This window comes from Saccopteryx leptura, chromosome 5, assembly GCF_036850995.1.
Source record: "Saccopteryx leptura isolate mSacLep1 chromosome 5, mSacLep1_pri_phased_curated, whole genome shotgun sequence".
NCBI classification, from domain to species: Eukaryota; Metazoa; Chordata; class Mammalia; order Chiroptera; family Emballonuridae; genus Saccopteryx; species Saccopteryx leptura.
The window spans coordinates 103,435,454-103,457,609 of record NC_089507.1 but is presented as its reverse complement, the minus strand read 5'-3'; the positions used below and the strand labels follow the sequence as shown (position 1 = coordinate 103,457,609).

The 22,156-nt window shown below is 40.9% G+C and overlaps 1 protein-coding gene across 3 annotated transcripts in view; it reads left to right on the top strand.

Moving 5' to 3' along the window:
- FRMD4A (FERM domain containing 4A) overlaps positions 1 to 22,156 on the top strand; it is a 673,627-nt gene that overhangs the window by 144,841 nt on the left and 506,630 nt on the right. Inside the window, exon 1 of one of the 3 annotated variants that reach the window (XM_066384151.1) lies at positions 6,621 to 6,660. The exons of 1 other annotated variant lie outside the window; for it this stretch is intronic. In XM_066384151.1, coding sequence (XP_066240248.1) covers positions 6,628 to 6,660 — 33 coding nt within the window. In that variant the 5' untranslated portion in view covers positions 6,621 to 6,627. Of the gene's footprint in view, positions 1 to 6,620; positions 6,661 to 20,466; positions 20,488 to 22,156 lie in introns of those variants that run through there. One more of the 3 variants, XM_066384153.1, reaches the window with a different exon arrangement.

Genomic DNA, 22,156 nt, shown 5'->3' with positions numbered 1-22,156 from the left:
CTGTCTGTCCTTGTCTATTCCTCTCTCTGTCAAAAAATAATAAAAAAAGAAAAATAACATCTGAGATCATATAATCTGGAAGTCATTTATCAGCACTCTGCTCACCTCAGTGGTCTTACCTTGGTCATCAGGCATCATAATATTTTCCGCCCGTGTATTTCCTTTGCATGTGTTGATCTCTGCCTGAAATCTTTTCTTTCTTCAATCCCACTTGTCTCATTGCCCATCCCCCATCTTGACCACCCTAAGCACCAACAGAGTGACCTCCCCTCTGCAGCCTTGAAGCCATTAGGATAGTCCCCTTGGTGAAGTTTTAATCCACAATGACGGGCAAATCAGTACTTCTTCCCACGTTTGGTTCCACTTTAGTTATCCAATCCTCTATGCTAATTGACCCTCAGTATCATTCAGATTGTTTGTTAAATTGATTGTCATTTCTAATCCTTGGAATTCTTCAAGAGCCATGGTCAGTATTTGTTATCTTGGTAACCTCGGAGTCTGACATATATAGGTTCTTGCTATAGACTGAATGTTTATGTCTCCCTAAAACTCAAGTGTTGAAACTCAATCCCCAGTGTCATAGTACTTGGAGATGGGACCCCTTGGTAGTGGTTAGGTCATGAGGGCTGCACTCTCATGATTAGGATAGGTGCCTTTGTAAAATGAACCCCAGAGAATTCCCTTCCCCTTTACTCCTTGTGAGGACACAGGAAAAAGAAAGCTGTATATGAAATTAGAAGCAGGTCTTCACAAGATACCAAATGTGCCAGTAACTTGATTTTGAACTTGCATGAAAAGTAAATTTCTGCTGTTTTTATGTATGATATTTCTGTTATAGCTGCCCAGATGAACAAAGATGTTTCTTAACACATGGGTATGGCGTGAAGGAACCCTGTAGTGTCCCAGTGCCAAGCATGGCCTAGCTCAGTAGTTAATGAGGTGTTTCTCCAGTGAAGATGGAGGTCTCTTTCATAGCCCTAGAGTGCGGGATAGGCCCATTGGAGAAAAAAGTCCTTGTTCTGTTTAAACAGCTTGAGGACCCAAACACGTCTGATTCCTGTCTCTGTCAGTCACTGTGATTTTTGTCTCATCCAAGTCCAGGTTTTGAAAAACAATTGCAGAAAAGTGAACACTTTGAGAGAAATATCAAGAAAAATGTTTCCTTACATAATATCCTTCAGCACAATGCTTCATTTTGGAGCTTTGAAATAAGTACCCCAGGAGACACAGGAGGCTATACAGATGCTAGTGATATCCCTTTTTTGTAAGGAGATGGGTGGAGAGAGTTAAAGGAGCATCTAACTGCTTCCCTGTGTAAGGATTAGAAGGAAGAAAAGTGCCAGCAGCTTCCTGGGTGCCTTTCCCCTGGTGGCCCTTGCTGGGCTTTCTCCTTATCTGGCTCGCAGAGGTCTTCTAATCAGACCTGGGAGTAATGATCTGAGGCCCAGGCAACTGTTAGATTCCTCCCTCTTGACAAAAGCACTTAAACCAAATATGTGGAAGGAAGGAAGGAAGGAAGGAAGGAAGGAAGGAAGGAAGGAAGGAAGGAAGGAAGGGAGGAAGGAAGGGAGGGAAGGAGGGAGGAAGAAAGGAAGGAAAGAAAGAAGGAAGGAAGGAGGAAGGGAGATAGGGAGGGAGGGAGGAAGGGAGGGAAGGAAGGAAGGAAGTAAAGAAGAAGGGGAGGAGAGGAGAGGGGAAGGAGGGAGGGAAGGAAGAAAAGAAAGAATGTAAATACCTCTTATCAAACACTTTGCAAAGTAATGTCACTGTGTTCTTCATACTTTTCCATGAAACACAGGGATAGGTAGAGACCTGTTCCCAGGATAATGAAAAAAAGCTGCCCCCCCCCCAAAAAAAACTTGCAAAATGGTAGTTTATACCTGACACACATAATAAGATTATTGTGATTTTCAAAAAGGTAACACATGAGCCTGACCGGGAGGTGGCGCAGTGGATAGAGCATCGGACTGGGATGCGGAGGACCCAGGTTTGAGACCCTGAGGTCTCCAGCTTGAGCACGGGCTCATCTGGTTTGAGCAAAGCTCACCAGCTTGGACCCAAGGTTGCTGGCTCAAGCAGGGGTTACTCGGTCTGCTGAAGGCCCGCGGTCAAGGCACATATGAGAAAGCAATCAATGAACTAAAGTGTTGCAACGAAAAACTGATAATTGATGCTTCTCATCTCTTTCTCCGTTCCTGTCTGTCTGTTCCTGTCTATCCCTCTCTCTGACTCTCTGTCCCTGAAAAAAACCCCAAAAAACAGTAACACATGAAAGCACTTGAGAAAAAGTCAATCACTACATAATATTTATAGTGCAGTAACTTATAGAATACTTGTCCTTACAAGAATACAAATGTAAACTCAAGTATTTGAATATTAAATCACAGTTTTCATTGAGCACTTCAGCAGGTAGTGATTGAAATATTTTTTTTGGTAATATACATTGTATTACATTATAAAGCAAAGCCACTATGTGCAGCCTCCAGTGAGGGCAGAGCAAGAGAGTGAGTGCAGGGAGATTTACAGCGTTATTAAGGGACTCTCTTAGCTGTGGCCCAGCCTATCTGGAGTCAACCAGGAATAAGGTCTTTTCTGTTCTTTATCATCCTAAAGCTCAAGTCTTAATAAAGATAGTTCCCACTAAGAAATAGAGAGTGATGGGTCACAGTGGAAAATCCTATACAGTTTTTAGGACACAATCCTCTTACCTTAATAAATCGTAAAGTGTTTGTGAAGCAGGAGAATCCAATCCTCAGATAATAACCCTTAATTGTGTGACTGTCTGCTGTCCCCAGAGATGACAAGGGCCCTAAAGAAATTAACCTTGAAGATGGTAAAGATGTGGGGAAGAAAGAGTCAGCATTTTAATGCATCAGAGAGGAGAAATCTGAATGTCTGACTATGACCTAAGGGCCTTTGTGACATTTCCAAGTGCTCCTGGTCTAGAGAGGTCCATTATCAAGTTTTTTTGTTCTGTTTTGTTTTTTGTTTTTTGTTTTTTAAACATCAGAATGGGGAAGAAAATGGCCCATAGGACAGGGGTATTTGCTAAGAGAGGTTTCCTGGTGCAAGGACATTCTCTCCCTTGGTCAAAAGCCCCCGCAGCATGGTGGAAGTTCCTTGAGTCAGATTTCAGCTAACATTCCCTTTGCCTGAAGTGCAAGCTTAATTGACATTTTACCAGTTTCTGAATATATAATTGGTATTCATTGACTTTTTCTTCCAAGGCTGGGTTAACCCAGATTGTACATTCTGCCCTTTTTGAAGCTGAAGGAAGTCTTTTGGAACATAAAGTTGCAAGCAGAGAGCAACCCCATACCCCCTCCTCCATTTAAAGGAATCTGGAAGTTTTTGCCACTTATAAATATTTTGGCAACATTGACCATTCTCCACAGTGTCGGATGGCTAATGATCTGATGATTATTGTGCAACAGACATTGCACATCTGTTGCCCAGGCTAGACCACTTCTGAACCCCACCACCACTGCCACCTGTCCTCCTGCCCCCTCTCATCCCCAAATAAACTGAGCTACTTTATACATATACAGAAGAGATGGAGTAATCAATTCTTAAAGGACCTGAAAATGATGGGTATTAAATTAACTGGTATGTTCCATTTTACAAATAACTGTTTATCTTAATAACACAAGACTTGTGCTTAGTAAGTGCCTTTTATGTGTATGGCTGATGAATATTAGTTTCATGAACAAATAAGTGAATGAGGTACTAAAAGTTAACGTAACTGCCTAAGGTAATAGTTTCAAATGTAGAATTTGCAGCCCCTGACTAATACAGAAGAGACCATTAAATGTGCACTTAATTATTTCTAGGTCTGATGTTGCTGGAGGAGATGAGAAGGACATGTTCTAGCTAGCAGCAGCCTCATGGAGCTCAGTGTAGGTCCCTGTGTGGGAAAATTACTTCACTGCAGCTTTTGTGGGATACAGTGAGCAGTTCCTTCTTCATAGGGTAGCTGAGGGGGCTGTATGACCTATTGCATGAAAATTAGCCAGTGCAGTGCATAGTACAAGGGAAGTACGCAACAGCTATTGCCATCTTCATCTTCATCACCGCCATCAGCATCATCTCAAGATCCTATTTTGGTTCTGGGTCCTGTCTATTCCCAGGAGTTTGGTTTAGTCAGGGGTCTCTCAGACTACTGTGAAAACATTGTGAACAAACCAGACTCCAGGGGTGGGGTGACTGGTGTGAACCACCAGAAAAGTTACACATACCTTAAGCAGTGTGATGATATAAGATATTCAATTTTTTTTTCCCTAAAGACTCTCTTCTGGCTCAGGAAGCCTGTTTTGGTTCTAAAAACTATGATGGAGTTTGTCAACCAGCTTTAAACATATAATCAATCTAATGTGTTTTTTTTTAACCTTGACACAGTCCCACTCAGTTCCACCACTTTAAACTAACCCTTTAAGAGATTAGGGTGGAGTGAGTAAGAAGAGATGGGTGATCAGGTGTGCCCAAGACAATAAAACTCAAGGACTAAACTCTAGAAAAGTGATTGTGATTGGTAATCCCAGAGACAGGGTCTCTAGGATTCTGAAAGGATTAAGACCAGAACAGAATGTTTTGAAAAAGAATTGTCAAAAGTAAAAAGTAAATAGTGGATATACCTTGTTCAGGTCACTGAGGAATCAAATGAGTATGGTACATGAAGTGAGTGATGTCTCAACAACAAGCCGGGTAGCAAGCTTGTTTTAATGCCTGGGGCAAGTAAGTGAGGCAGATGAGTAATAATACCTTCAAAAGTCGAGTGATTTTCTTCCCCACCTAAAAGAACTCAAGCCTTCAAGGGGATAGAGGGAGAATGTGGGAAAGAAGAGAGGAAATAGAATTAAAGATGGAGGTGAAGAAATGGAATTCTTGTGGAGCAAATTAGTTTTTAGTTGTCTCAGAGAAAGTTACTAATGGTTATCCAGTGAGGAGAAGGGTCACAGAGAATGGCACTGTGGTGGAAGGAGAGTCTCATGGGAGAGGTGATGATCCTGTGGAGAAACACAAGAACATGAGTAGAGGCTGATATACAAAATAAGGTGACTGAGGGGAGGGCTTGATTAGTTTTGTATCAAATCTGCTAGAGAACAGAAGGGCATGGGGACCATGGCTTTTTCTGTCCTGTCCTCCACTTTGTCACCTGAAACTAAAACAGGTTCCTGCACTTGCTGGCACATTGCAACTATTTGTTGAATGACTGAATGAATAAAACAAAAAATTAAGTGACCCCAAACACTAGGATGCTGAACAAGGAAAAGTAATGTTTAAACCAAAAACAAGAGAAACAAGGTCCAGACAAGAAATAACAAATCAAGAGGTAATATAGTTGGTGTAGAATCTGAAGTTCTTTAGAATGCATGTGTATGAACTGGAGAAGAAAACGTGTTCATCAAGAATTAAGAACCTGAATGGAGGAAGAGGTAGAGTAAAGAGGGCCAGCCTGTGATACCATATGGGGGGCAGTGTATGGATTGCCCGGTCTTGGAGATGTGTTGAGAGTCATAACAGCAGTTAGATGGACATGTTGCACCCAAGAGCCAAGGGACAGGGGACATCAGCTTTACATATGATTGATGAATTCATACATGGTACATGTGTGTCATATACATGATGTGAAATCTTTGGTAATGGCATAGGTGTTCTTAGCTACAATTAAGGAGTCACCAGTTGAAGAAGAGTTGTTAAATTATTTCCACATAGAGAATATCTCAATCCTAAGGAAGTTCAGGAAAATCTCATCTTTTCAGCTTCATTATGCCCTGACCCAGGTCTTTGCAAATTTTCTTTTCATTGTCTACTTTTTACAAGTGACTAGCAATGCAGAATAAAATAGTCAGTCCTGGTTTACTTGGAGTCCTGAAGAGCACACACACTTCTTCTTTAGTGCCCAGCTGTTCAGAAACAGAGTCCATAAATCTGGGTTTGGAACTTTTCCTAAGAAGAGGCTATGCTTCTAAACATCTGGTCAAACAGAAAAAAAATCCAGTTAACTATCCAGATGTTAAGTCAACACTAAGTTAAGCAAGTTTGAAAATATCCAAGTGGTGAGATTTCTTTTTCATTTTTCTGCACTCAAACCAGAAAACCATCTGAATAATGGTAGCAAGTGGATCCGGGTCCCAGTTTCTTAAGAGGAATGAATGAACAGGAAAAAGCAGCGCCTTCAGCTGTTAGCTTTAGAGAGAGTGAACTCAGGCAAAGCTCAGCACCCCCTCGCCTCCCGTCCGGGGTGAGCCGCCCCTGCGTTTTGGTTCAGATCACTTTTCTTGGCTCAAATGTGGTACCTAAGACAGGGATCGTTTGTCAAGCGAGCATGGAACACAGAGAGCTGTAGGCAGATTATGGAAAGAGAGGGAGGAGAGAGGGAGGAGAGAGAGCACAGGAGAGAGAGAAAGAGAGAGGGAAGGGGGTTAGGAGAGGAGCAGGCTCCTGCAGGACAGCGCTTTTCAGGCACAGGGAATTCAAGTTAGACAGGGTGGCGGTGCTGTGGCGCCACCAGGGAGCAGCGAGCAACCGGCGTCTCCGACATGGCTCTTTTCGTGTGGGATGCTTAAGGACTGCACACACGGGCAGTAACTTGGAGAGGAGAGCAGCGGGCATGAGGATTCCAACAAAATGGAAGGGCTCCTGTCTCCGATGAGGACGAAGGTAAGGGGAACGAATCATGGGTTTCTTTTGATGCTGCTTGGAGGGACAGAAAAGACAGACAGCCTCTGAGCGGGAGGCTCACTGAGCTTTTGTCTTGTTTCAGAACTAGGCTGGCGAATGCAACTGGATCTCTCAGAGAATAGGCTTGCCTCCCAGATAGTGCGGCGTGCAGGAAAGGGAACACAGGAGTGAGAGAGCCATCTGTCAGCGTGGACAATGGGGATCTTAGTAAATGAGTTCTCTCGGTTGATTAGACAGCCATATTTTAGCAGGATTTCCCATCACTCTTCCTTGGGGGCCGTGCAGTCCTGGGAGCTGTTCATTGCAGGAAGTACCGACTGCTCAGGCTACATTGCTGATGAGCAGTAGTAACACATGGAAAGCAGAGCATGCCCAGCTCCCACTTGAAATCTCCTCTTTCCTCCTCCTCTTCAGAACAAGGCCAGGGGACCCTCTGTGGAAAGTAGGTTAATGCATTCTGGAAGCCAGCACGTTTTCAGAGAACTACCAGACCAGCCGAAAAACATGCAGAACGCTGGGCTAGCCTGACATCTTGAACTTGGACTGAAATGTTCCAGGGGAACTGCTGACAGTCTCCGGGCGGCTCAGGGAACTTGTTCTGCCCAGTGGAGCTTGCTTTTTTTCTTGAGATAGGGTTGCCTCAAAGACGGGGCATTCTGTTGAAAGCGCAGGTGGCGAGGAGGCTATTTGATTTCTGCTAAATCCACATAGAACTTTTAATGCGTGGACCAAAAGTTCTAAATCATAATAGAAATATTACTTTTCTTATTCAGAAAATTCCAAAACATCAGGGGAAATTGGCTCCACAAGCACATGGCAGAATTAAAGCCAACTGAGGAAGGCTTTGACCTCATCTCTTTGATGCTCTTATAGTGATTTCAGCACAAATAGACTCTTTTGTCATTGAACATTTTCTTTCCTGCTAGTTAATGTGCATGACCACAATGCTTTAAGATAAAGTTAACACTAGGGTCTTGAGCATGGAAGCGTCCCATCCTTTGAGAGAATTCTCAATCTCCCTGTCATGCTCACTAGCCCTCTGATCATCATTCATTTGAAGGATAGCTCCAAGTGAGAGTTTGTTACCAAAGGTTCTAATCCTAGCCCCTAGGCTGGCTGGATGATCTACTGGGAGAGCCCGTCCGTGATCCATTTGTTCTCCCCGAACATGGAGCTGAAGTCATGATGCTTGCAGGCAGCAGACCTCAATCCAAAGGGCTGTGGGAACAGCAGGCACTGTTTCATATGGAAGTACCACTGCAAAGAGAACGGCTAGTAGCACTCGATTCCTGTTTCCTTTTATTGACAGGATGGGGTTTGAATGCTTTAGTAGATGGCAGTATAATCTTTTTATTTGCCCACTTTTGAAATTGCTACCTCAGACACTTAGTCCTAGTATTGTTTACTCTCAGGCTCTGATCAGATCAGTGGATCTGAGCTCATAACCTCAGGCAAGTACAGTTCTCAAAGACTTTGAGGGGCATTCCCTATGCAAATGAGTAGGGACACAAGCACAGTATAAATCACACTGTGAGCCTATTAAAATGACACATTGTAGTGGGGGAAGAGATGGATGGCAGTGGGTCAGGCCACTCATATATTTTGTTTATCAATTTAATCCACATCATAGCTTGTTCGTTAACTATCATGTCATCTAAAGAACACTGAAACTGTGAGGGTTTAGGTCCTACCAAGGTTCAAACATAAAATCTCTACATGGTAAACTGATTCTCATTCAAACCTTTTAATTTTTAGGTTTCAAGGTGTTTGAGTGAGTGTGTGTGTGTGTGTGTGTGTGTGTGTGTGTGTGTGTGAAATTGTTTTTGGTTAATTCTTTTCTAATTTCTTTATTTCTGACTCTGGAAATCAATATTTCCATATTAAAGTTTTAAATTACATTTGAATTCAGTGACCTACAGTATCATCATGACTCAGGGAACAATACCCACTGGGTAAAACTCTCATTGATGGGACTGAGCTTTAATTTCTTTAAAAATTGCTATGTCCTGTGTTGTTGACATTACCCATTGATTTTTATTTTTATTTTGAGAGAGAGAGAGGGACAGACAGGAAGGGAGAGAAATAAGAAGCATCAATTCATAATTGCATCACTTTAGTTGTTCACTGATTGCTTTTCATTTGTGCCTAGACTGGGGGGCTCCAGCTGAGCCAGTGACCCCTTACTCAAGCCAGCAATCTTGGGCTTCAAGCAAGTGACCATGAAATGATGTCCATGATCCCATGCTCAAGTCAGCAATTCCGCGCTTAAGCTGGTGAGCCTGAACTCAAGCTGGCCACCTTGGGGTTTCGAACCTGGAATCGGTGTCCCAGGTTGACATTCTCTCCACTGTACTACCACCATTCAGGCGACATTACCTGTGATTTTTAAAAATTGACCTAAATTCTTTCATGAGGAACAGCATGTTATCATTCTTAACCTTTGATCCACACTATGCCCTTTTAAGTCTGTTTTGGAATATTCTCTCCCTTCAGTAAGGATTTAACTTGAAGTTTCTGATTTCATGGTGTCATGATAGATTGGACAAAGGAAGCCTCCTGCAGCTCAGTTTTGGTGTGTATGGTTACTGACTAACTTACTGACAGTTAGTTTAAAGTGAGTGTTGAAGTAAATTGGACATCATGTGGTAATTTCATTATGCCATGTAATAGACTTAACCGGTCTAAATCATGGGTGCTTAATGCATTTTTATCTTGGGATTTGCATAATTGACTCATAAATATGCACAAGGTTAACTGCAAGTGGCAAAATGGGGTGGGCAAATTGTTCACAAGTGTTAAAATTAAGGCATTTGCACAGAGGGCACTTGAGCAGGCACTGTCTCCTGGGTGGTGGCCACACATGAAGCACCTAGAAACAGACAACACAGCAGCTGGCTTCCCCGTGTCACAGTCAGTGTGCTGTCAGTGATACTCGGGCTGAGCACAGCTATTGGCTTTTGGATGGATTCACTTGGGTACTTTATTCTTCCTTTTATATATAATGCAATCTCATAGAGTCTCTAGGCTGATGGATGTACTTCTGACTGGCCTCTTGGCAGGCCACAACACAGGCCTCAGAATTCTAACCACAACAAATGATGTTTGCAGAGGCGAGGGTGGGGGGGATGGAAAAAAAGAAACGTTGATTAAGTTGTTTCTCCTATGAGGGTAAAGGAAGGAATTTTATGATTAATCATCTTTGCATACTTTTTAAATGTGTCCTTTTTAAATTTGATTTTTAATTCTCCAACCTTCATAATTCCCTTTCATCCTTTGTGTACTGCTCCCAGTGTGTGAGGTAGGCAAAGAAGTCCCCTCTTTTTCGGCTTCTTGTGATGCCTGCTTGCCAGAGCCTGCTGCAAAATTTACAGTGAGCACCTGGCTATGGCCACGTGAGATCAAGTCAAGTCTGTACTTTCCATGGATGTAAGGAGTGTGTTCTGGAGAAGCTGCAGTATCAAAAAAGCATGCAAAGGAAGGAGAAAGGGAAGAAAGGGAAAGAGGGGAAGAAAAGATAAGGAAGGGAGAGGAAAAGAAGGGAGGAGAAGAGAATGGCTTGGCCGAAGAACCATCTTGTTTTTTCTTTCAGTTTTATTGAGATATAATTGACATATAGCACTGAATAAGTTTAAAATGTACAGCAGACTGACTTAACATACATTATATATGTCAAGTTTAGTTAACATCCATCATGTCATATGGTTACAAAATTTTTGTGTGTGATAAGAACTTTTAGGTTTAGTCTCTTAAACATTCAAATATGTTTACCATACAGCAGTGTTAACTATAGTCATCATGTAGTACATTATTAATCTTATAACTGGAAGTTTGCTTTTTTTTTTAAGTGACAGGAGGGGAGATAGACTCCCTCATGTGCCCTGACCAGATTCCACTCAGCAACCCCAATCTGGGGCCAATGCTCAAATCAACTGAGCTATTCTCAGCACCCAGGATAAAAATTTGAACCAATTGAACTGCTGGCTGCAAGACAGGAAGAGAGAGAAGGTGGAGAGGGAGGGGGAAAATGCCTTAACCCGGAATTAAACCTGGGACGACCGTGTGCCGACACTGTATCCACTGAGCCAACCAGCCAGGGCCTGGAAGTTTGTATTTATTGACGACTTTTAGCCAGTTCTCTTATACCCCATCCCTTGCCTCTATCAACCACAAATCTGATCTCCTTTACTATGACTTGGGTTTATTTTGATTTTTTGTTTTTCAGATTCCACATATAAGTGTGATCATACAGTATTTGTCTTACTCTAACTTATTTCACTTAGCATAATGCCCTCAATTTTTATCCATGTTGTCAAGATGGCAGGATTTCCTTCTTTCTCACTGTTCAATAGTATTTTATTATATGTGTATTATACACATATGTGTATTTATGTGTGTATATGCACATATATATGTACACACATGTATATATATCACATTTTATTTATGCATCTTTGTGTCAGTGGACATTTAGATTGCTTCTCTGTCTTATTTATTATAAATAATGCTGTAATATATATGGGGGTATAGATATCTTCTCAATGTAGTGATTTTAGTTACTTAGGATATATACCCAGAAGTGGAATTGCTGTATCATAGGATAGTTCTACTTCTAATTTTTTTTTTTTTAAGACTGGAGGCCTATCTTTTATGTCTGAACAAAAATACAGGGTTTTTTTTTTTTTAAATACTTACATAGTGAATGGCAAGTGGAGTATAATTAACCTGGAGAATGGATATTAACTAGACTTATTGTAGTAATTATTTCAAAATATGTACAAATATAGAATCATTATGTTATATACCTGAAGCTAATTTAATGTTATATGTCAGAAAGTTTACCTCTTTATAAAGAATGGAGTATTAATTTTTTAAAAGCTTAATTTGCCAACTCAGTAACTATTTTATGTGCTAACTAGGGTTTTTAGAATACTATGATACTGCTGCCTTAACAATTAGCTGATTCCCCAGAGAAGGTGCTTTTTATTTGTCTGAACCGCTCTCATTTCTGTCACAAAGGCATTGTGCCATTTCCTGCACTACAGTTACTTTAAAAAAAAATGGCTTATGATTTATGGTATGAAGTAGTTTTCTACAGTAATTTTTCTGAAAAGATCAGTCCATTTATGAAAGGGACACTTACTGGGAAATAGAGGCTGAGCTTATAAGAGTGAGCGTTTGAAATTAACACAAAAATTGTGTCCTGCAAGTCCTGCTCTTATGTACCCAGGGTAAGTGCCACACATTGTTAACAAGTCTTTCAAGAACTGTCTGTCTCAAGCACACTGCAATTTGGATATAGATATAAGATGTGAAAAATTCTAAATTTACAGACAATATAGATAGCAAAAGAAGCATCAAAAGAGCATAGTCAAAGGCTGTCTGGCTTTTTAGATCAATTATCATACAGTATAAGAAGGCTTTAAAGTCACTTAGAATTATGCTGAATCTGCTGGAAACTTTGCCAGGTCTCCAGAGAGAACAGAACCTGAAACGATCCATTGTGTTCTACCCACTTGATACATGGATTCTGATTAAATATGGGAATGTCCCTTTTAAGAGCTCTGTGAGGTAGACAGCAATAAGGACTGAAGGATGGTGAGCTGAGCAAGGTAAGACTAAAGGGAGGCTTGACAATTACTTTCAAACACGTTAAATATACACAACATCATTCGCCAGCTAATGACAGGCTATACTTTATCTTAATGGAGGCTTAACCAAGAGGAAAGCTGCTGGAGTTCAAGCATGACAGGTTTAAATTCAAGGCACTGTTTCTTGACATTAAAATGTTTTCCTGAGGAAGGCTGATACAGTTTCTAGTCTGGAGACCTCTGGGAAAGGTAAGGGGGATCCTACTTGAGAAGCCAGGAAGAGCCTTTAAGACATTCCATGTTTTTATGATGCTGTGAATTTTTACCATAAAGCCAATAAAACCAGAAAAAGGTTTGTTTATAAGTCATGCATCAAATTCCTTTACAAAGATCTACTGCACTGTGATGTTTTCATTGAACCTGTGATGTTTTCATTGAACCACTGAACTCAGTTGGGTGTGAACAAGATACAATTTTATTCTTTTTCAAATGACTGTTTTTAAGGCATTAGTGAATCATGGGAAAGAAGTTGGGGACTCCAGGGCAATTTATTTGGTTTGTGAAAAGGAGAGGAATGAGGCACCATTGCATACCCTAATTAGACTATCTGGGTTCAAACCCTACCTCCACCACTTACAAGGGGAGAACTTTTCTGAGCCTCAGTTTCCTCCTGTGTAAGATACATACAATAGTAGCCTTTATCATAGGTTATTGTGAGAAGTAAATAGTTAATGCCTATAAGGTCTTGGGCACACCATAATAAATATTAGCTGTTACTAGTATGAATGTATGAACAAATACACAGATGAATACCGTGCAGAAATGTATGTCTGGACATGTGTGTAGGATGAATTGTCATAGTCATGACTGCAGTAGGAACGACAGATGATCTATCTTCAGGACGATTCTGTGAGCTCATACATAGAAGGAGAACTCCTTCTGCCTGCAGGATCCCTGTGAAGCTGGGGCCTACCTTATCAAGAGCACAAAATAAAACAGATGCTTTTAAAGTATCAATCAGCTTTAATTACAATAAGGGCTTTCACAACAAATAATTTTGATAGGTAAATTGTTTAGAACAGTGGTTTTCAACCACTGGTTTGCCAGAAATTTCATGCCAGTCTGTGAAAGACAGTAGATTCAGCTTAAGCCAAAAAGTTTCCTCTCTGAGACTCAAGAAAATCACATTCCTGTGCTGGTGCTTGGTTTTATCATCTTTTATCTGACCACTTAATAATAATAAAAAAAATCTGTCTTTTGTGCTTTAGATCTTACAAAATTGAACATACATTTTTTTAAATTAATTTTAATGGGGTGACATTGATAAATCAGGGTACATATGTTCAGAAAAAACATCTCTACATTATTTTAACATTTGATTATGCTGCATTCCCATCACCCAAAGTCCAATTGTTGAACATACATTTTTTTCATATGATCTTTACTACAGTAGTTAACAATCCAGAAATCAACTAGCTATGAAATAGGGCCCTCCCATCCAAGCACTGGCTGTTAGTCATTTCTAACACACCACTGCTTGGTACCGGCATGAAAAAAAGTTCAGGTATCGAGGCTGGACTTCCAGGCTTGACTTGATTATGCCTCATGCATAATCTCTACTCTGGCAGTGTTCAGGCTTCAGCGGAACCATTCAATCACCTGAGGTGGTTTAACAGTCTCCAGCCTCTCTCCCAGAGATCTTGATTCAGTAAGTCTGAGATGAGGCCCAAGAACTGGCATTTTGCCAAAAGGCTGGAGGACTCTGGTTTGGATGATCCTTCTACCACATGGTGAAGAACCATGACATCCACCCAGTCGCCTCATGGAAGGCCTTGCAGCTCCCTGAACATGTCAGATCTTTGAACATGCCTTGCCCGCAGCACCGTACCCTGTCTGTCCCCCATGCCAGCTCAAACCTACCTCTGCGAAGTCTTTGATGCCCAAGACTAGGGTGGGTCCACAGCACACTCTGCTTATGTGGGCCCAGCCTTCCTCACACTCAGTTACCACATGTATATTTGCTCCCTTTGCAATGGGCCAGGAGCTTCCTGAGAGCAAGTTTCACCATATCTTGTTCACCCTGTTTACCTAACAGGTAGCATGGTGCAAGCAAAATTGTAGGCTTTTGCTATGTGTTTATTGTCTAACTTCAGGACACAAAGCACTTACAGGTCTCTAAGGGATCCTTTAGGTTCGACAAATCCTGGACATTGAGCAGATGCCGTGAGGCCAGAGCAGCCAGCTCACTATCTCCACGAAATAGGATAGGCAAATTCCACAGGGCAGGACCCCTGCGGCAAAATTTTCAGGGACAAATAGTGGGTAGGTCATTTTTATTTTTTGTTTCCTATCTTGTCATTTCTGTTTAGTAACAATAGCTAACATTGCCGGAGTGTCTTAATAGTTTCCAGGTTAGGAGAGTGTAGAGTGGAGGAACCATAACTGAGGGCTAGCAATGACTTCAGCTTGCGGTTATTGTGATTCCTGACTTATAGTCAGGACTTTTTATTCCAAAATGTCTTAATGGCTCTATTTTTGTTGAAAAAATAAATGACTCTTTTCCAGATAAAAAAGCCTGTGTTTACTCTAAAAAATGGGAAAAAATGCTGACTTTACTTCACTGCCAGTGTATCTCAAATAAGAAGCATAAATGAGTTAAAAAAAAAAACAGTAAAACAAATTAATTCCTTGTTTAGTACAAAATGATATTAATCAATATTAAAATAACTGTGGTCCCTGGCCGGTTGGCTCAGTGGGCAGAACATCGGCCTGGCATGCTGATGTCCCTGGTTCAATACCCAGTCAGGGCACACATGAGAAGTGACCATTTGCTTCTCTTCCTCTCCCTCTCCCCCTTCTCCCTCTCTTTCTCTCTTGCAGCCAGTGGCTCAATTGGTCCAAGCACCAGCCCCAGCACTGAGGGTAGCTTGGTTGGTAAAGTGTTGTTCTCAGGCACTGAGGATAGCTCAGTTGATTTCAACATTGGCCCTAGTTGGGGGTTGCTGGGTGGATCCTGATTGGGGTGCATGCGGGAATCTGTCTCACTATCTTCCCTCCTTTCACTTAAAAAAGAAAGAACTATGAATTAATGACAACATATTACTACAATGGAAAATATGTAAATAGTATAATAGCTATAATATGTTAATATTTTAATAAGGCAATAAATACATTTCAGTAGATATTTAGTAATATAGTGACATAATATATTATTTATACAATATTGGTATTAGTTGTAAATATAATATAGTATATTAATAAAATATATTGCAATATTAATTTATAAGATATTTAAGTAATATTTAATAATAATAGTAATTGCCATTTATTGAAAATTTACTATTAAAAAAGTATTTCACTTTTTTAAAAAAATATATAATCCTTATAAGAGTTTTGATAAGCAAGGTTTTTTTTTTCTTTCTTTTATTAAATAAGAGGTGGGGAGGCAAAGAGACAGATGCCCGCATGGGCCCGGACCAGATCCACCTGGCAAGCCCTCTACAGGCACTACTCTGACCATTTGGGGCCGCTGCTCCATTGCTTGGCAACTGAGATATTTTAGCACCTGAGGCAAGGCCATGGAGCTATTCTCAGCACCTGGGGCCAATTTGCTTGAACTATTCAAGCCATGGCTTTGGGAGAGGAAGAGAGAAAGGGAGGGGGGGGAAAGGGATGGGGGAAGCATGGAGAAGAGCTAGTCACTTCTCCTGTGTACCCTGACCAGGAATCAAACTTCCAAACACCAGGCCCATGCTCTACTCCCGAGCCAACCAGCCAGAGCCTAAGCAGATATTTTTAACCTTATTTTATAAATGGGAAATGAAGGTTCCAAGAGGTTGGGTTTCTCAAAGCTATGGAAGTCATAAGTAGAGAAAGAGGGGACTCCCTGGCCCCAAAGCCCACCCTCTTTCTATCATCCCCCTGCTCCCCATGACCAGCTTAGAAATGAAGAAATAGGAGGAAAAGAGTCTGAATTCACCATTGCCTCATTGTAAACTGGGAGTGATCGGAGATTGGAGTGTTAGCTTATTCTAATCCATCAGTTCATCTCATTTGAATCACCTAAGACCTGAGACAGCTTGATTTCTGAGAAAATTTATCACAGGAGCTGCAGAAATGGCTTCAGAACTGCCAGGGGTACAGGAGCCTGGAGTGCTTTGGCAGCTGCCTGAGAGGAAGCACTGGGAACGGGCACAGGGACACCCCTTCTCAGTCTCCCCAGTGGAGGGCTCCTATGTCCACACAGTGATGGCTGTGGCACTTTAAGAGTAGGGCTGGGCAAATGTGGGACGCAAGGCTTGCCCCACACCCCAGAGGTGGATAGAAAGGCCAGCAATGCACCACAACGCACCACTGCCGGGCTTTCAAACCCATGGCTGGCTCAAAGCCCTTTTCCACCATGTGCCAAAAAATACCGTTGGCCCTGAAGAGTTTATAAAGCCATCTGGGTGTCGCTGATGAATGAGAAAATACACAGGCCACTGGATTCATCAAATGGGATAACAGGGTCATGGGTGGCCACTCCTAAGGGCTAATGGGTATGGCTACATTTGCAGGGGGAGCTAGTCAATTGGTTAGAAGGAGGAGGAGAGGCCCCAAGCCACTGTCTCATGCTGTATATATAAATAAGCTGGAATATGAGTGTGGCAGGTAAAATGTAACATGACTGCGGGAGGGGAGGGAGAGTGACATGAGAACTTCTGATATATAAAAAACAGGGGATTTAATTTATTGATGGTAATGCTATTTATTTTCCCTGTCAAATCTGTTCTTTACATCCCAAGCAAGAAGAGAGGAGAACTCTTAGCAGCAAAGCTGCTGAGAAGGAAAAAGACATCTGACTGTTATTTTCTCATTTACTTATTCATCCAACAAGGATTTATTACATGTACATATCTAATGTTAGGCAATAAACATGTTTTCTTCTGTCAAGGTTGTACAAACAAAAAGGAAAGTGTTAGAGAGTCCACAAAGCAACCCGATCATTTTTCCTTGGAAACAAATGGCAGCTAGAAGCAGGAGACAATCATTTTGCTGAAGGCCACTTTTCACTAAGTGCGATACTTTTAATACAAGTGGATGATAGCAATTGGGTAAATTAACTCCACATTGATATTCAAAGGGAATTACTACATTAATGGTAATAACTGAGTGCCTTCAAAGGAATACAAATGCCTGAAGGGGGATCCGATTTAGCCTTGTAAGGTTTTCTTTATCTTACACAAAGAGCATGAACTCATACGGACGCCTTTTCTAAATGGGGAAACTAAAATGTACTCATTCCTCCTAAGATTCCCAAGTAAAACACTGTATTTAACACTAGGGGAAACAGCTTAGAAAACACAGTGTAGGATACTATGCACTTTGATGAAGACCGAAGTCCTTACTTAAATAGTGAGCTTTGAGAACTAGAATAACCCCAAGAACATAAGTGGACTTTCTATTATTCTTTAGTCTCCACAAATTTGGAAGGGGGGACTTACATTTACCACATGTATATGTGTAGCTGTCATTCACTTTCCCAAAATCCATGCTTCTGAAGGTAATTCCAGTACCAGTATATGTGATAACAATGGAGTAGGATTTAGCTCTTAAATCAACTTTTCATTTATTTCACAGGTTGAGTAAATCATAGATCACCGGTAGGTAGGTTCTTAGGTAGAGCTAATAACATTGGCACTAAGTTACTTTGTTTTTAATTTTATGAATAAATAAGAAAATGAAGCATAATATGTGCCTAGAACATGCCATAGTATATATATGTCCAGAAGTGGAGAATATTTAACTAACTCAGTGCTGGCCAGTAGAATTATAGTTCTAGCTGCAATACAAGCCTCATGAATCATTTTAAATTTTTTAATAAACACACTTAAAAAGAAAAAACAGTATGTCATTTTAACAATATATTTTATTTAGTTAAATATACCCAATGTATTATCATTTCCCTATGTAATTGATATAAAATTTATGAATGAGATATTTTACAGTTTTCTTCATACTATCTTCCAAATCCAGTGTGCATTTTCTGCTTACAGTGCATTTCAGTCCAGACTGGCCACACTTCAAGTGCCCAGTAGCTGCACGGGGTTCGTGGTCATTGTACTAGATAGGGCAGCTCTGATTTATTGGCACAACCAAAGAAGCCCTGAATCTGAGATTCGTCTAATATTGGTAAATGGCGATTGCTGTTCTAATAGCTCATTTTGACAACGTAGTCTCTCCCCAGTGCTATTTTGCAGTTGTGATTGGTACAGTGCAGGAGCTCTGGTACAAGCATATTTGGTGGGATGAATTTGGCCTCGATAGTGAAAGCTGATGCTTACACACAAAGAATGGATTAGCTCAGTGCTCCCATTGTGAAGAGGGGGCACAGTGTCAGGTCAAAGGGAACATGTGGACACAGGGAAACACGGCATTTCTAAGTGGTTAATGTGGTTATTTTCCACACTTTCCTCCCAGTCAATTTAACATTAGTCTTGAGTTTCTTTTTGTTGCCATTCCAAGTGTCGTTTCAGATCTATCCCTTTTGTTTAACTGCATTCCTGTAGGGATTTTCAATAGCGAGTTGCTGCAGATACTAAGGCATTCTGTGTGGAGGCATTATCAGTCTCTACATAAGGGAATTTCCTCCACTTCTCCCCAGAGAACAGGTCCAAGTTCTTGGCTCTGTTGCCCACAATTATGTGAGGCCTCCAGAAACTCTTCCTCTGAACCACACTTATCTCTTAAGTTTCTGGTTACATACCCAAGGTGTTTTTGTTGTTGTTGTTTTTAAATCAATGCCTAGGTATTCCAGAGATATTTTTACCTTAATATAAGCATGACATCATTGTTAGCTGCTCCTCTCTCTTTGTCCTCCATCTCACCAAGGGCCAGCCTCCTCCATCCAGGCTCAAGCCAAAGCCCTAGGTCTTCACACACCTCTCTGTTGCCCATACTCTTCATATCCTATCAGTTTCCACATCCTATTATTTCATTTCTTCAGTATATCTTGGATCTGTTCCTTCCTTTTCATCCACACGGTTACAGTTCTGGTGCAAGTGGCCGTCTTTTGACTGAATTCTTGCCATAGTCTCCTAGTTGGGTTTCTGGGGTCCACAACTCACTCCCTCTAATTCATCAATCCATTACTGTTCTTAAACACAGATATGATTGTGTGATATTTCATCTCAAAATTTCCTCTACTGTGATATCCAGGCCCTTCGTAATTAGGCTCCTGCCTATCTATTCAGTCTCTGCTGCTGCCACTGCCTTTGAGGATATTATGCTTATTATTGATGCTTCACCAAAAATCTATGACATCCCTGGCCCCCAGGCCTTTGCACATGCTGAGTCTTATGTCCAGATTTCTGCTCTTCTCTTGTCTTCCTGGAAATTCTATAGTCCTCTCAAAGTTGACTTAAGTGTCACTTCTTTCATGAATCCTTCCATAACTTGAGGGCAGACTTAGGGTCACCTTTTCTCATGTCTCCACAGTTGTGCCCATTACCCCTCTCCCATACATACACAACACTTGCTACTTACGGACATAACAGGTAGTTGATAAAACAGATAAAACTGTCATTTAAAGATTAAGCTCTCAGAATCGTCCCCCATGAATTATAAATTTGTTAGATGCACAGTTAAATATTGGCCTCCCGTTCTGTGAGTGCCATAGCATATAAGACTGATATTCACCTACAGATGTGTGAGTGTCAGATGCCTCAGACCAGGTTCACCTCAGCCAGAGAGGTGGGCTCACCTGCAGCAGGAGCTGTGTCAGTATGGGTGTTGGCTGGGCTCCAAGATGATGGGGACAATGATGCCCTCTGCTGACAGTTGGTGTTATTAGTGCATGAGTGAGGTGTTTTCACCCCCATTTTAAAGCTGAGAAAACAGAGCCTCAAAAAAGTCAAGTAACTTTCCCAAGACCCCATAGTCATTGAGGGAATAGAGCCAGGATCCGAACCCTTATTTGGCCACAAATCCCACACTCATTCCACTGTCCCAAATGTCTTCCAAATTTTTCTTGTTGGTTGTATTCTTTTTTCTTTTCTTTCTTTTTTTTTTTTTGTATTCTGAGTGTGGTATACAGGAGACACAGTTTCTCAGGAAAAAGAATGAAGGGTGAGCCAGATAGAAGTAGGTCCTGGGCTGCATGTGAACACAAAGGGACCACAGAGAAGACTCAAAGGCTTTCTATGCAAGGTCCAGATTGCACAACATCCGAGGAACTGAGGTATGTCCCCTTGTGAGACTGCTTTGATGTACAGGACCTTTTCTGAGGAGCATGGGGGAATTCTCTTCCAACTGAGTTTTACATTCGGGTTACACTTTTGCTGCAGCTTTCGCACCTGAACCCCAAAGCTCCCAAGGGGTGGTGAGTTTTAGCAGTGAAGGCGTGTCTTCCGCTGTGCTGTTCCCAGAAGCTTTGCCTCTATCAAAGAAATGAGCCACCACCAACAGTGACACCAGCTATTTTCTCATGGGTGTATATGCTTTAAGACAACACTTATCCAGGCTTGGCCAGATAGCTCAGGTGGTTAGAGTGTTGTCCCAAAGTGCAGAGGTTGCCAGTTTGATCCCTGGTCAGGGCACATACAAGAACAAGCAACAGGTTGATGTTCCTCTCTCTGTCTTTCTCCCCCCTCCCCTTTCTCTCTCACTAAAATCAATCAATAAAGATTTATTTTTAAAATAACACTTATCAAGATTGCTGTTTCTTTTACTTGCAAACTAACGTTTTCATGGAGATAAGTCTTCATAGAATAACAAGTAGGTAAATAAGCCTGTTTGATGGAGAAACCTAATGAGATCATCAGGCAAGGCTTGTGTTCAGCTTTACAAGCTATGTTCCAGTAGTCTGTGGACACTTCAAAGGTTTCCATTGAAGAGTTTTCCAAGCAGAATTGAGTATTATGTAAGGTGACTGGCTTGCTAAAATGTTTTATGTATCATGACTTATTTGGGAAACATAAAACACATAAAAATTATAGATCTATGTATGTATCACCTGGTTTAAGAAATATAACATTGCTGAATGAGTTGAAGACCCTGTGTTACCTTCCCCATCACTTCCCTCTTCCTGCCTCCCAGAGGGGATGCCTATATTGAATTTTGTATTTATAAGCTCATATCTTTATTTATATTTCTATTACCAATGTTTGCAATAAAAATAAATAATAGTCTATGTATATTTTAGTGCTTTCCAGAAATGGTACCAAGGTATATGTATTCTAAGTGTATAAATTTTCTGCAACTTGTTCTTGCCACTAAAAAGTTTTTGTGTGAGTTACCACCATGAATGTGTTTAGTTGTAGTTCATTCATTCTCCCTCCTGAAGGAATTGGTTGAGCACAGCAGTACATGAATATATCACCAGTCATATATTTATTCTCTTGCAGGTGAACAGTTCTCACTCTCTTTTTAATCATTGCAAACAATACTGCCATATCCATTCTTACTTATGTATCCTTGAGCTCATGGAGAAAGGTTTCCCCAGTGTCTATCTCTGGGAGGGGATCTATGAACATTCCAACATTTATTAAATTTCTCTCCAAAGACTGTCTATTAAAAGACGTTTTCTTTCCCTATACAACACCTCTGTCTTCACTGTGTTGTATGGTATGTGCAACTGCGTATAATTAAGAATGATGCCATAAAAGGAACAGTGTATATATTCCCATTTACATACAGAAATTTATTACACTTGCATTACATCCTATAAACAAAAATAAGAGAGATTTGATTACTTCCTTCCAAAACCTCCACTCACTATCATTCTACTCTAACATGAACTTTTAATGTCATCGTCCTAGTAGCTCAGTGCCCTCCATAGTGTGAATTTTGTTATATGTAAGGCGTTAATATATGTAGTTAATTAATATGTTAATTAATGATTAATTTAT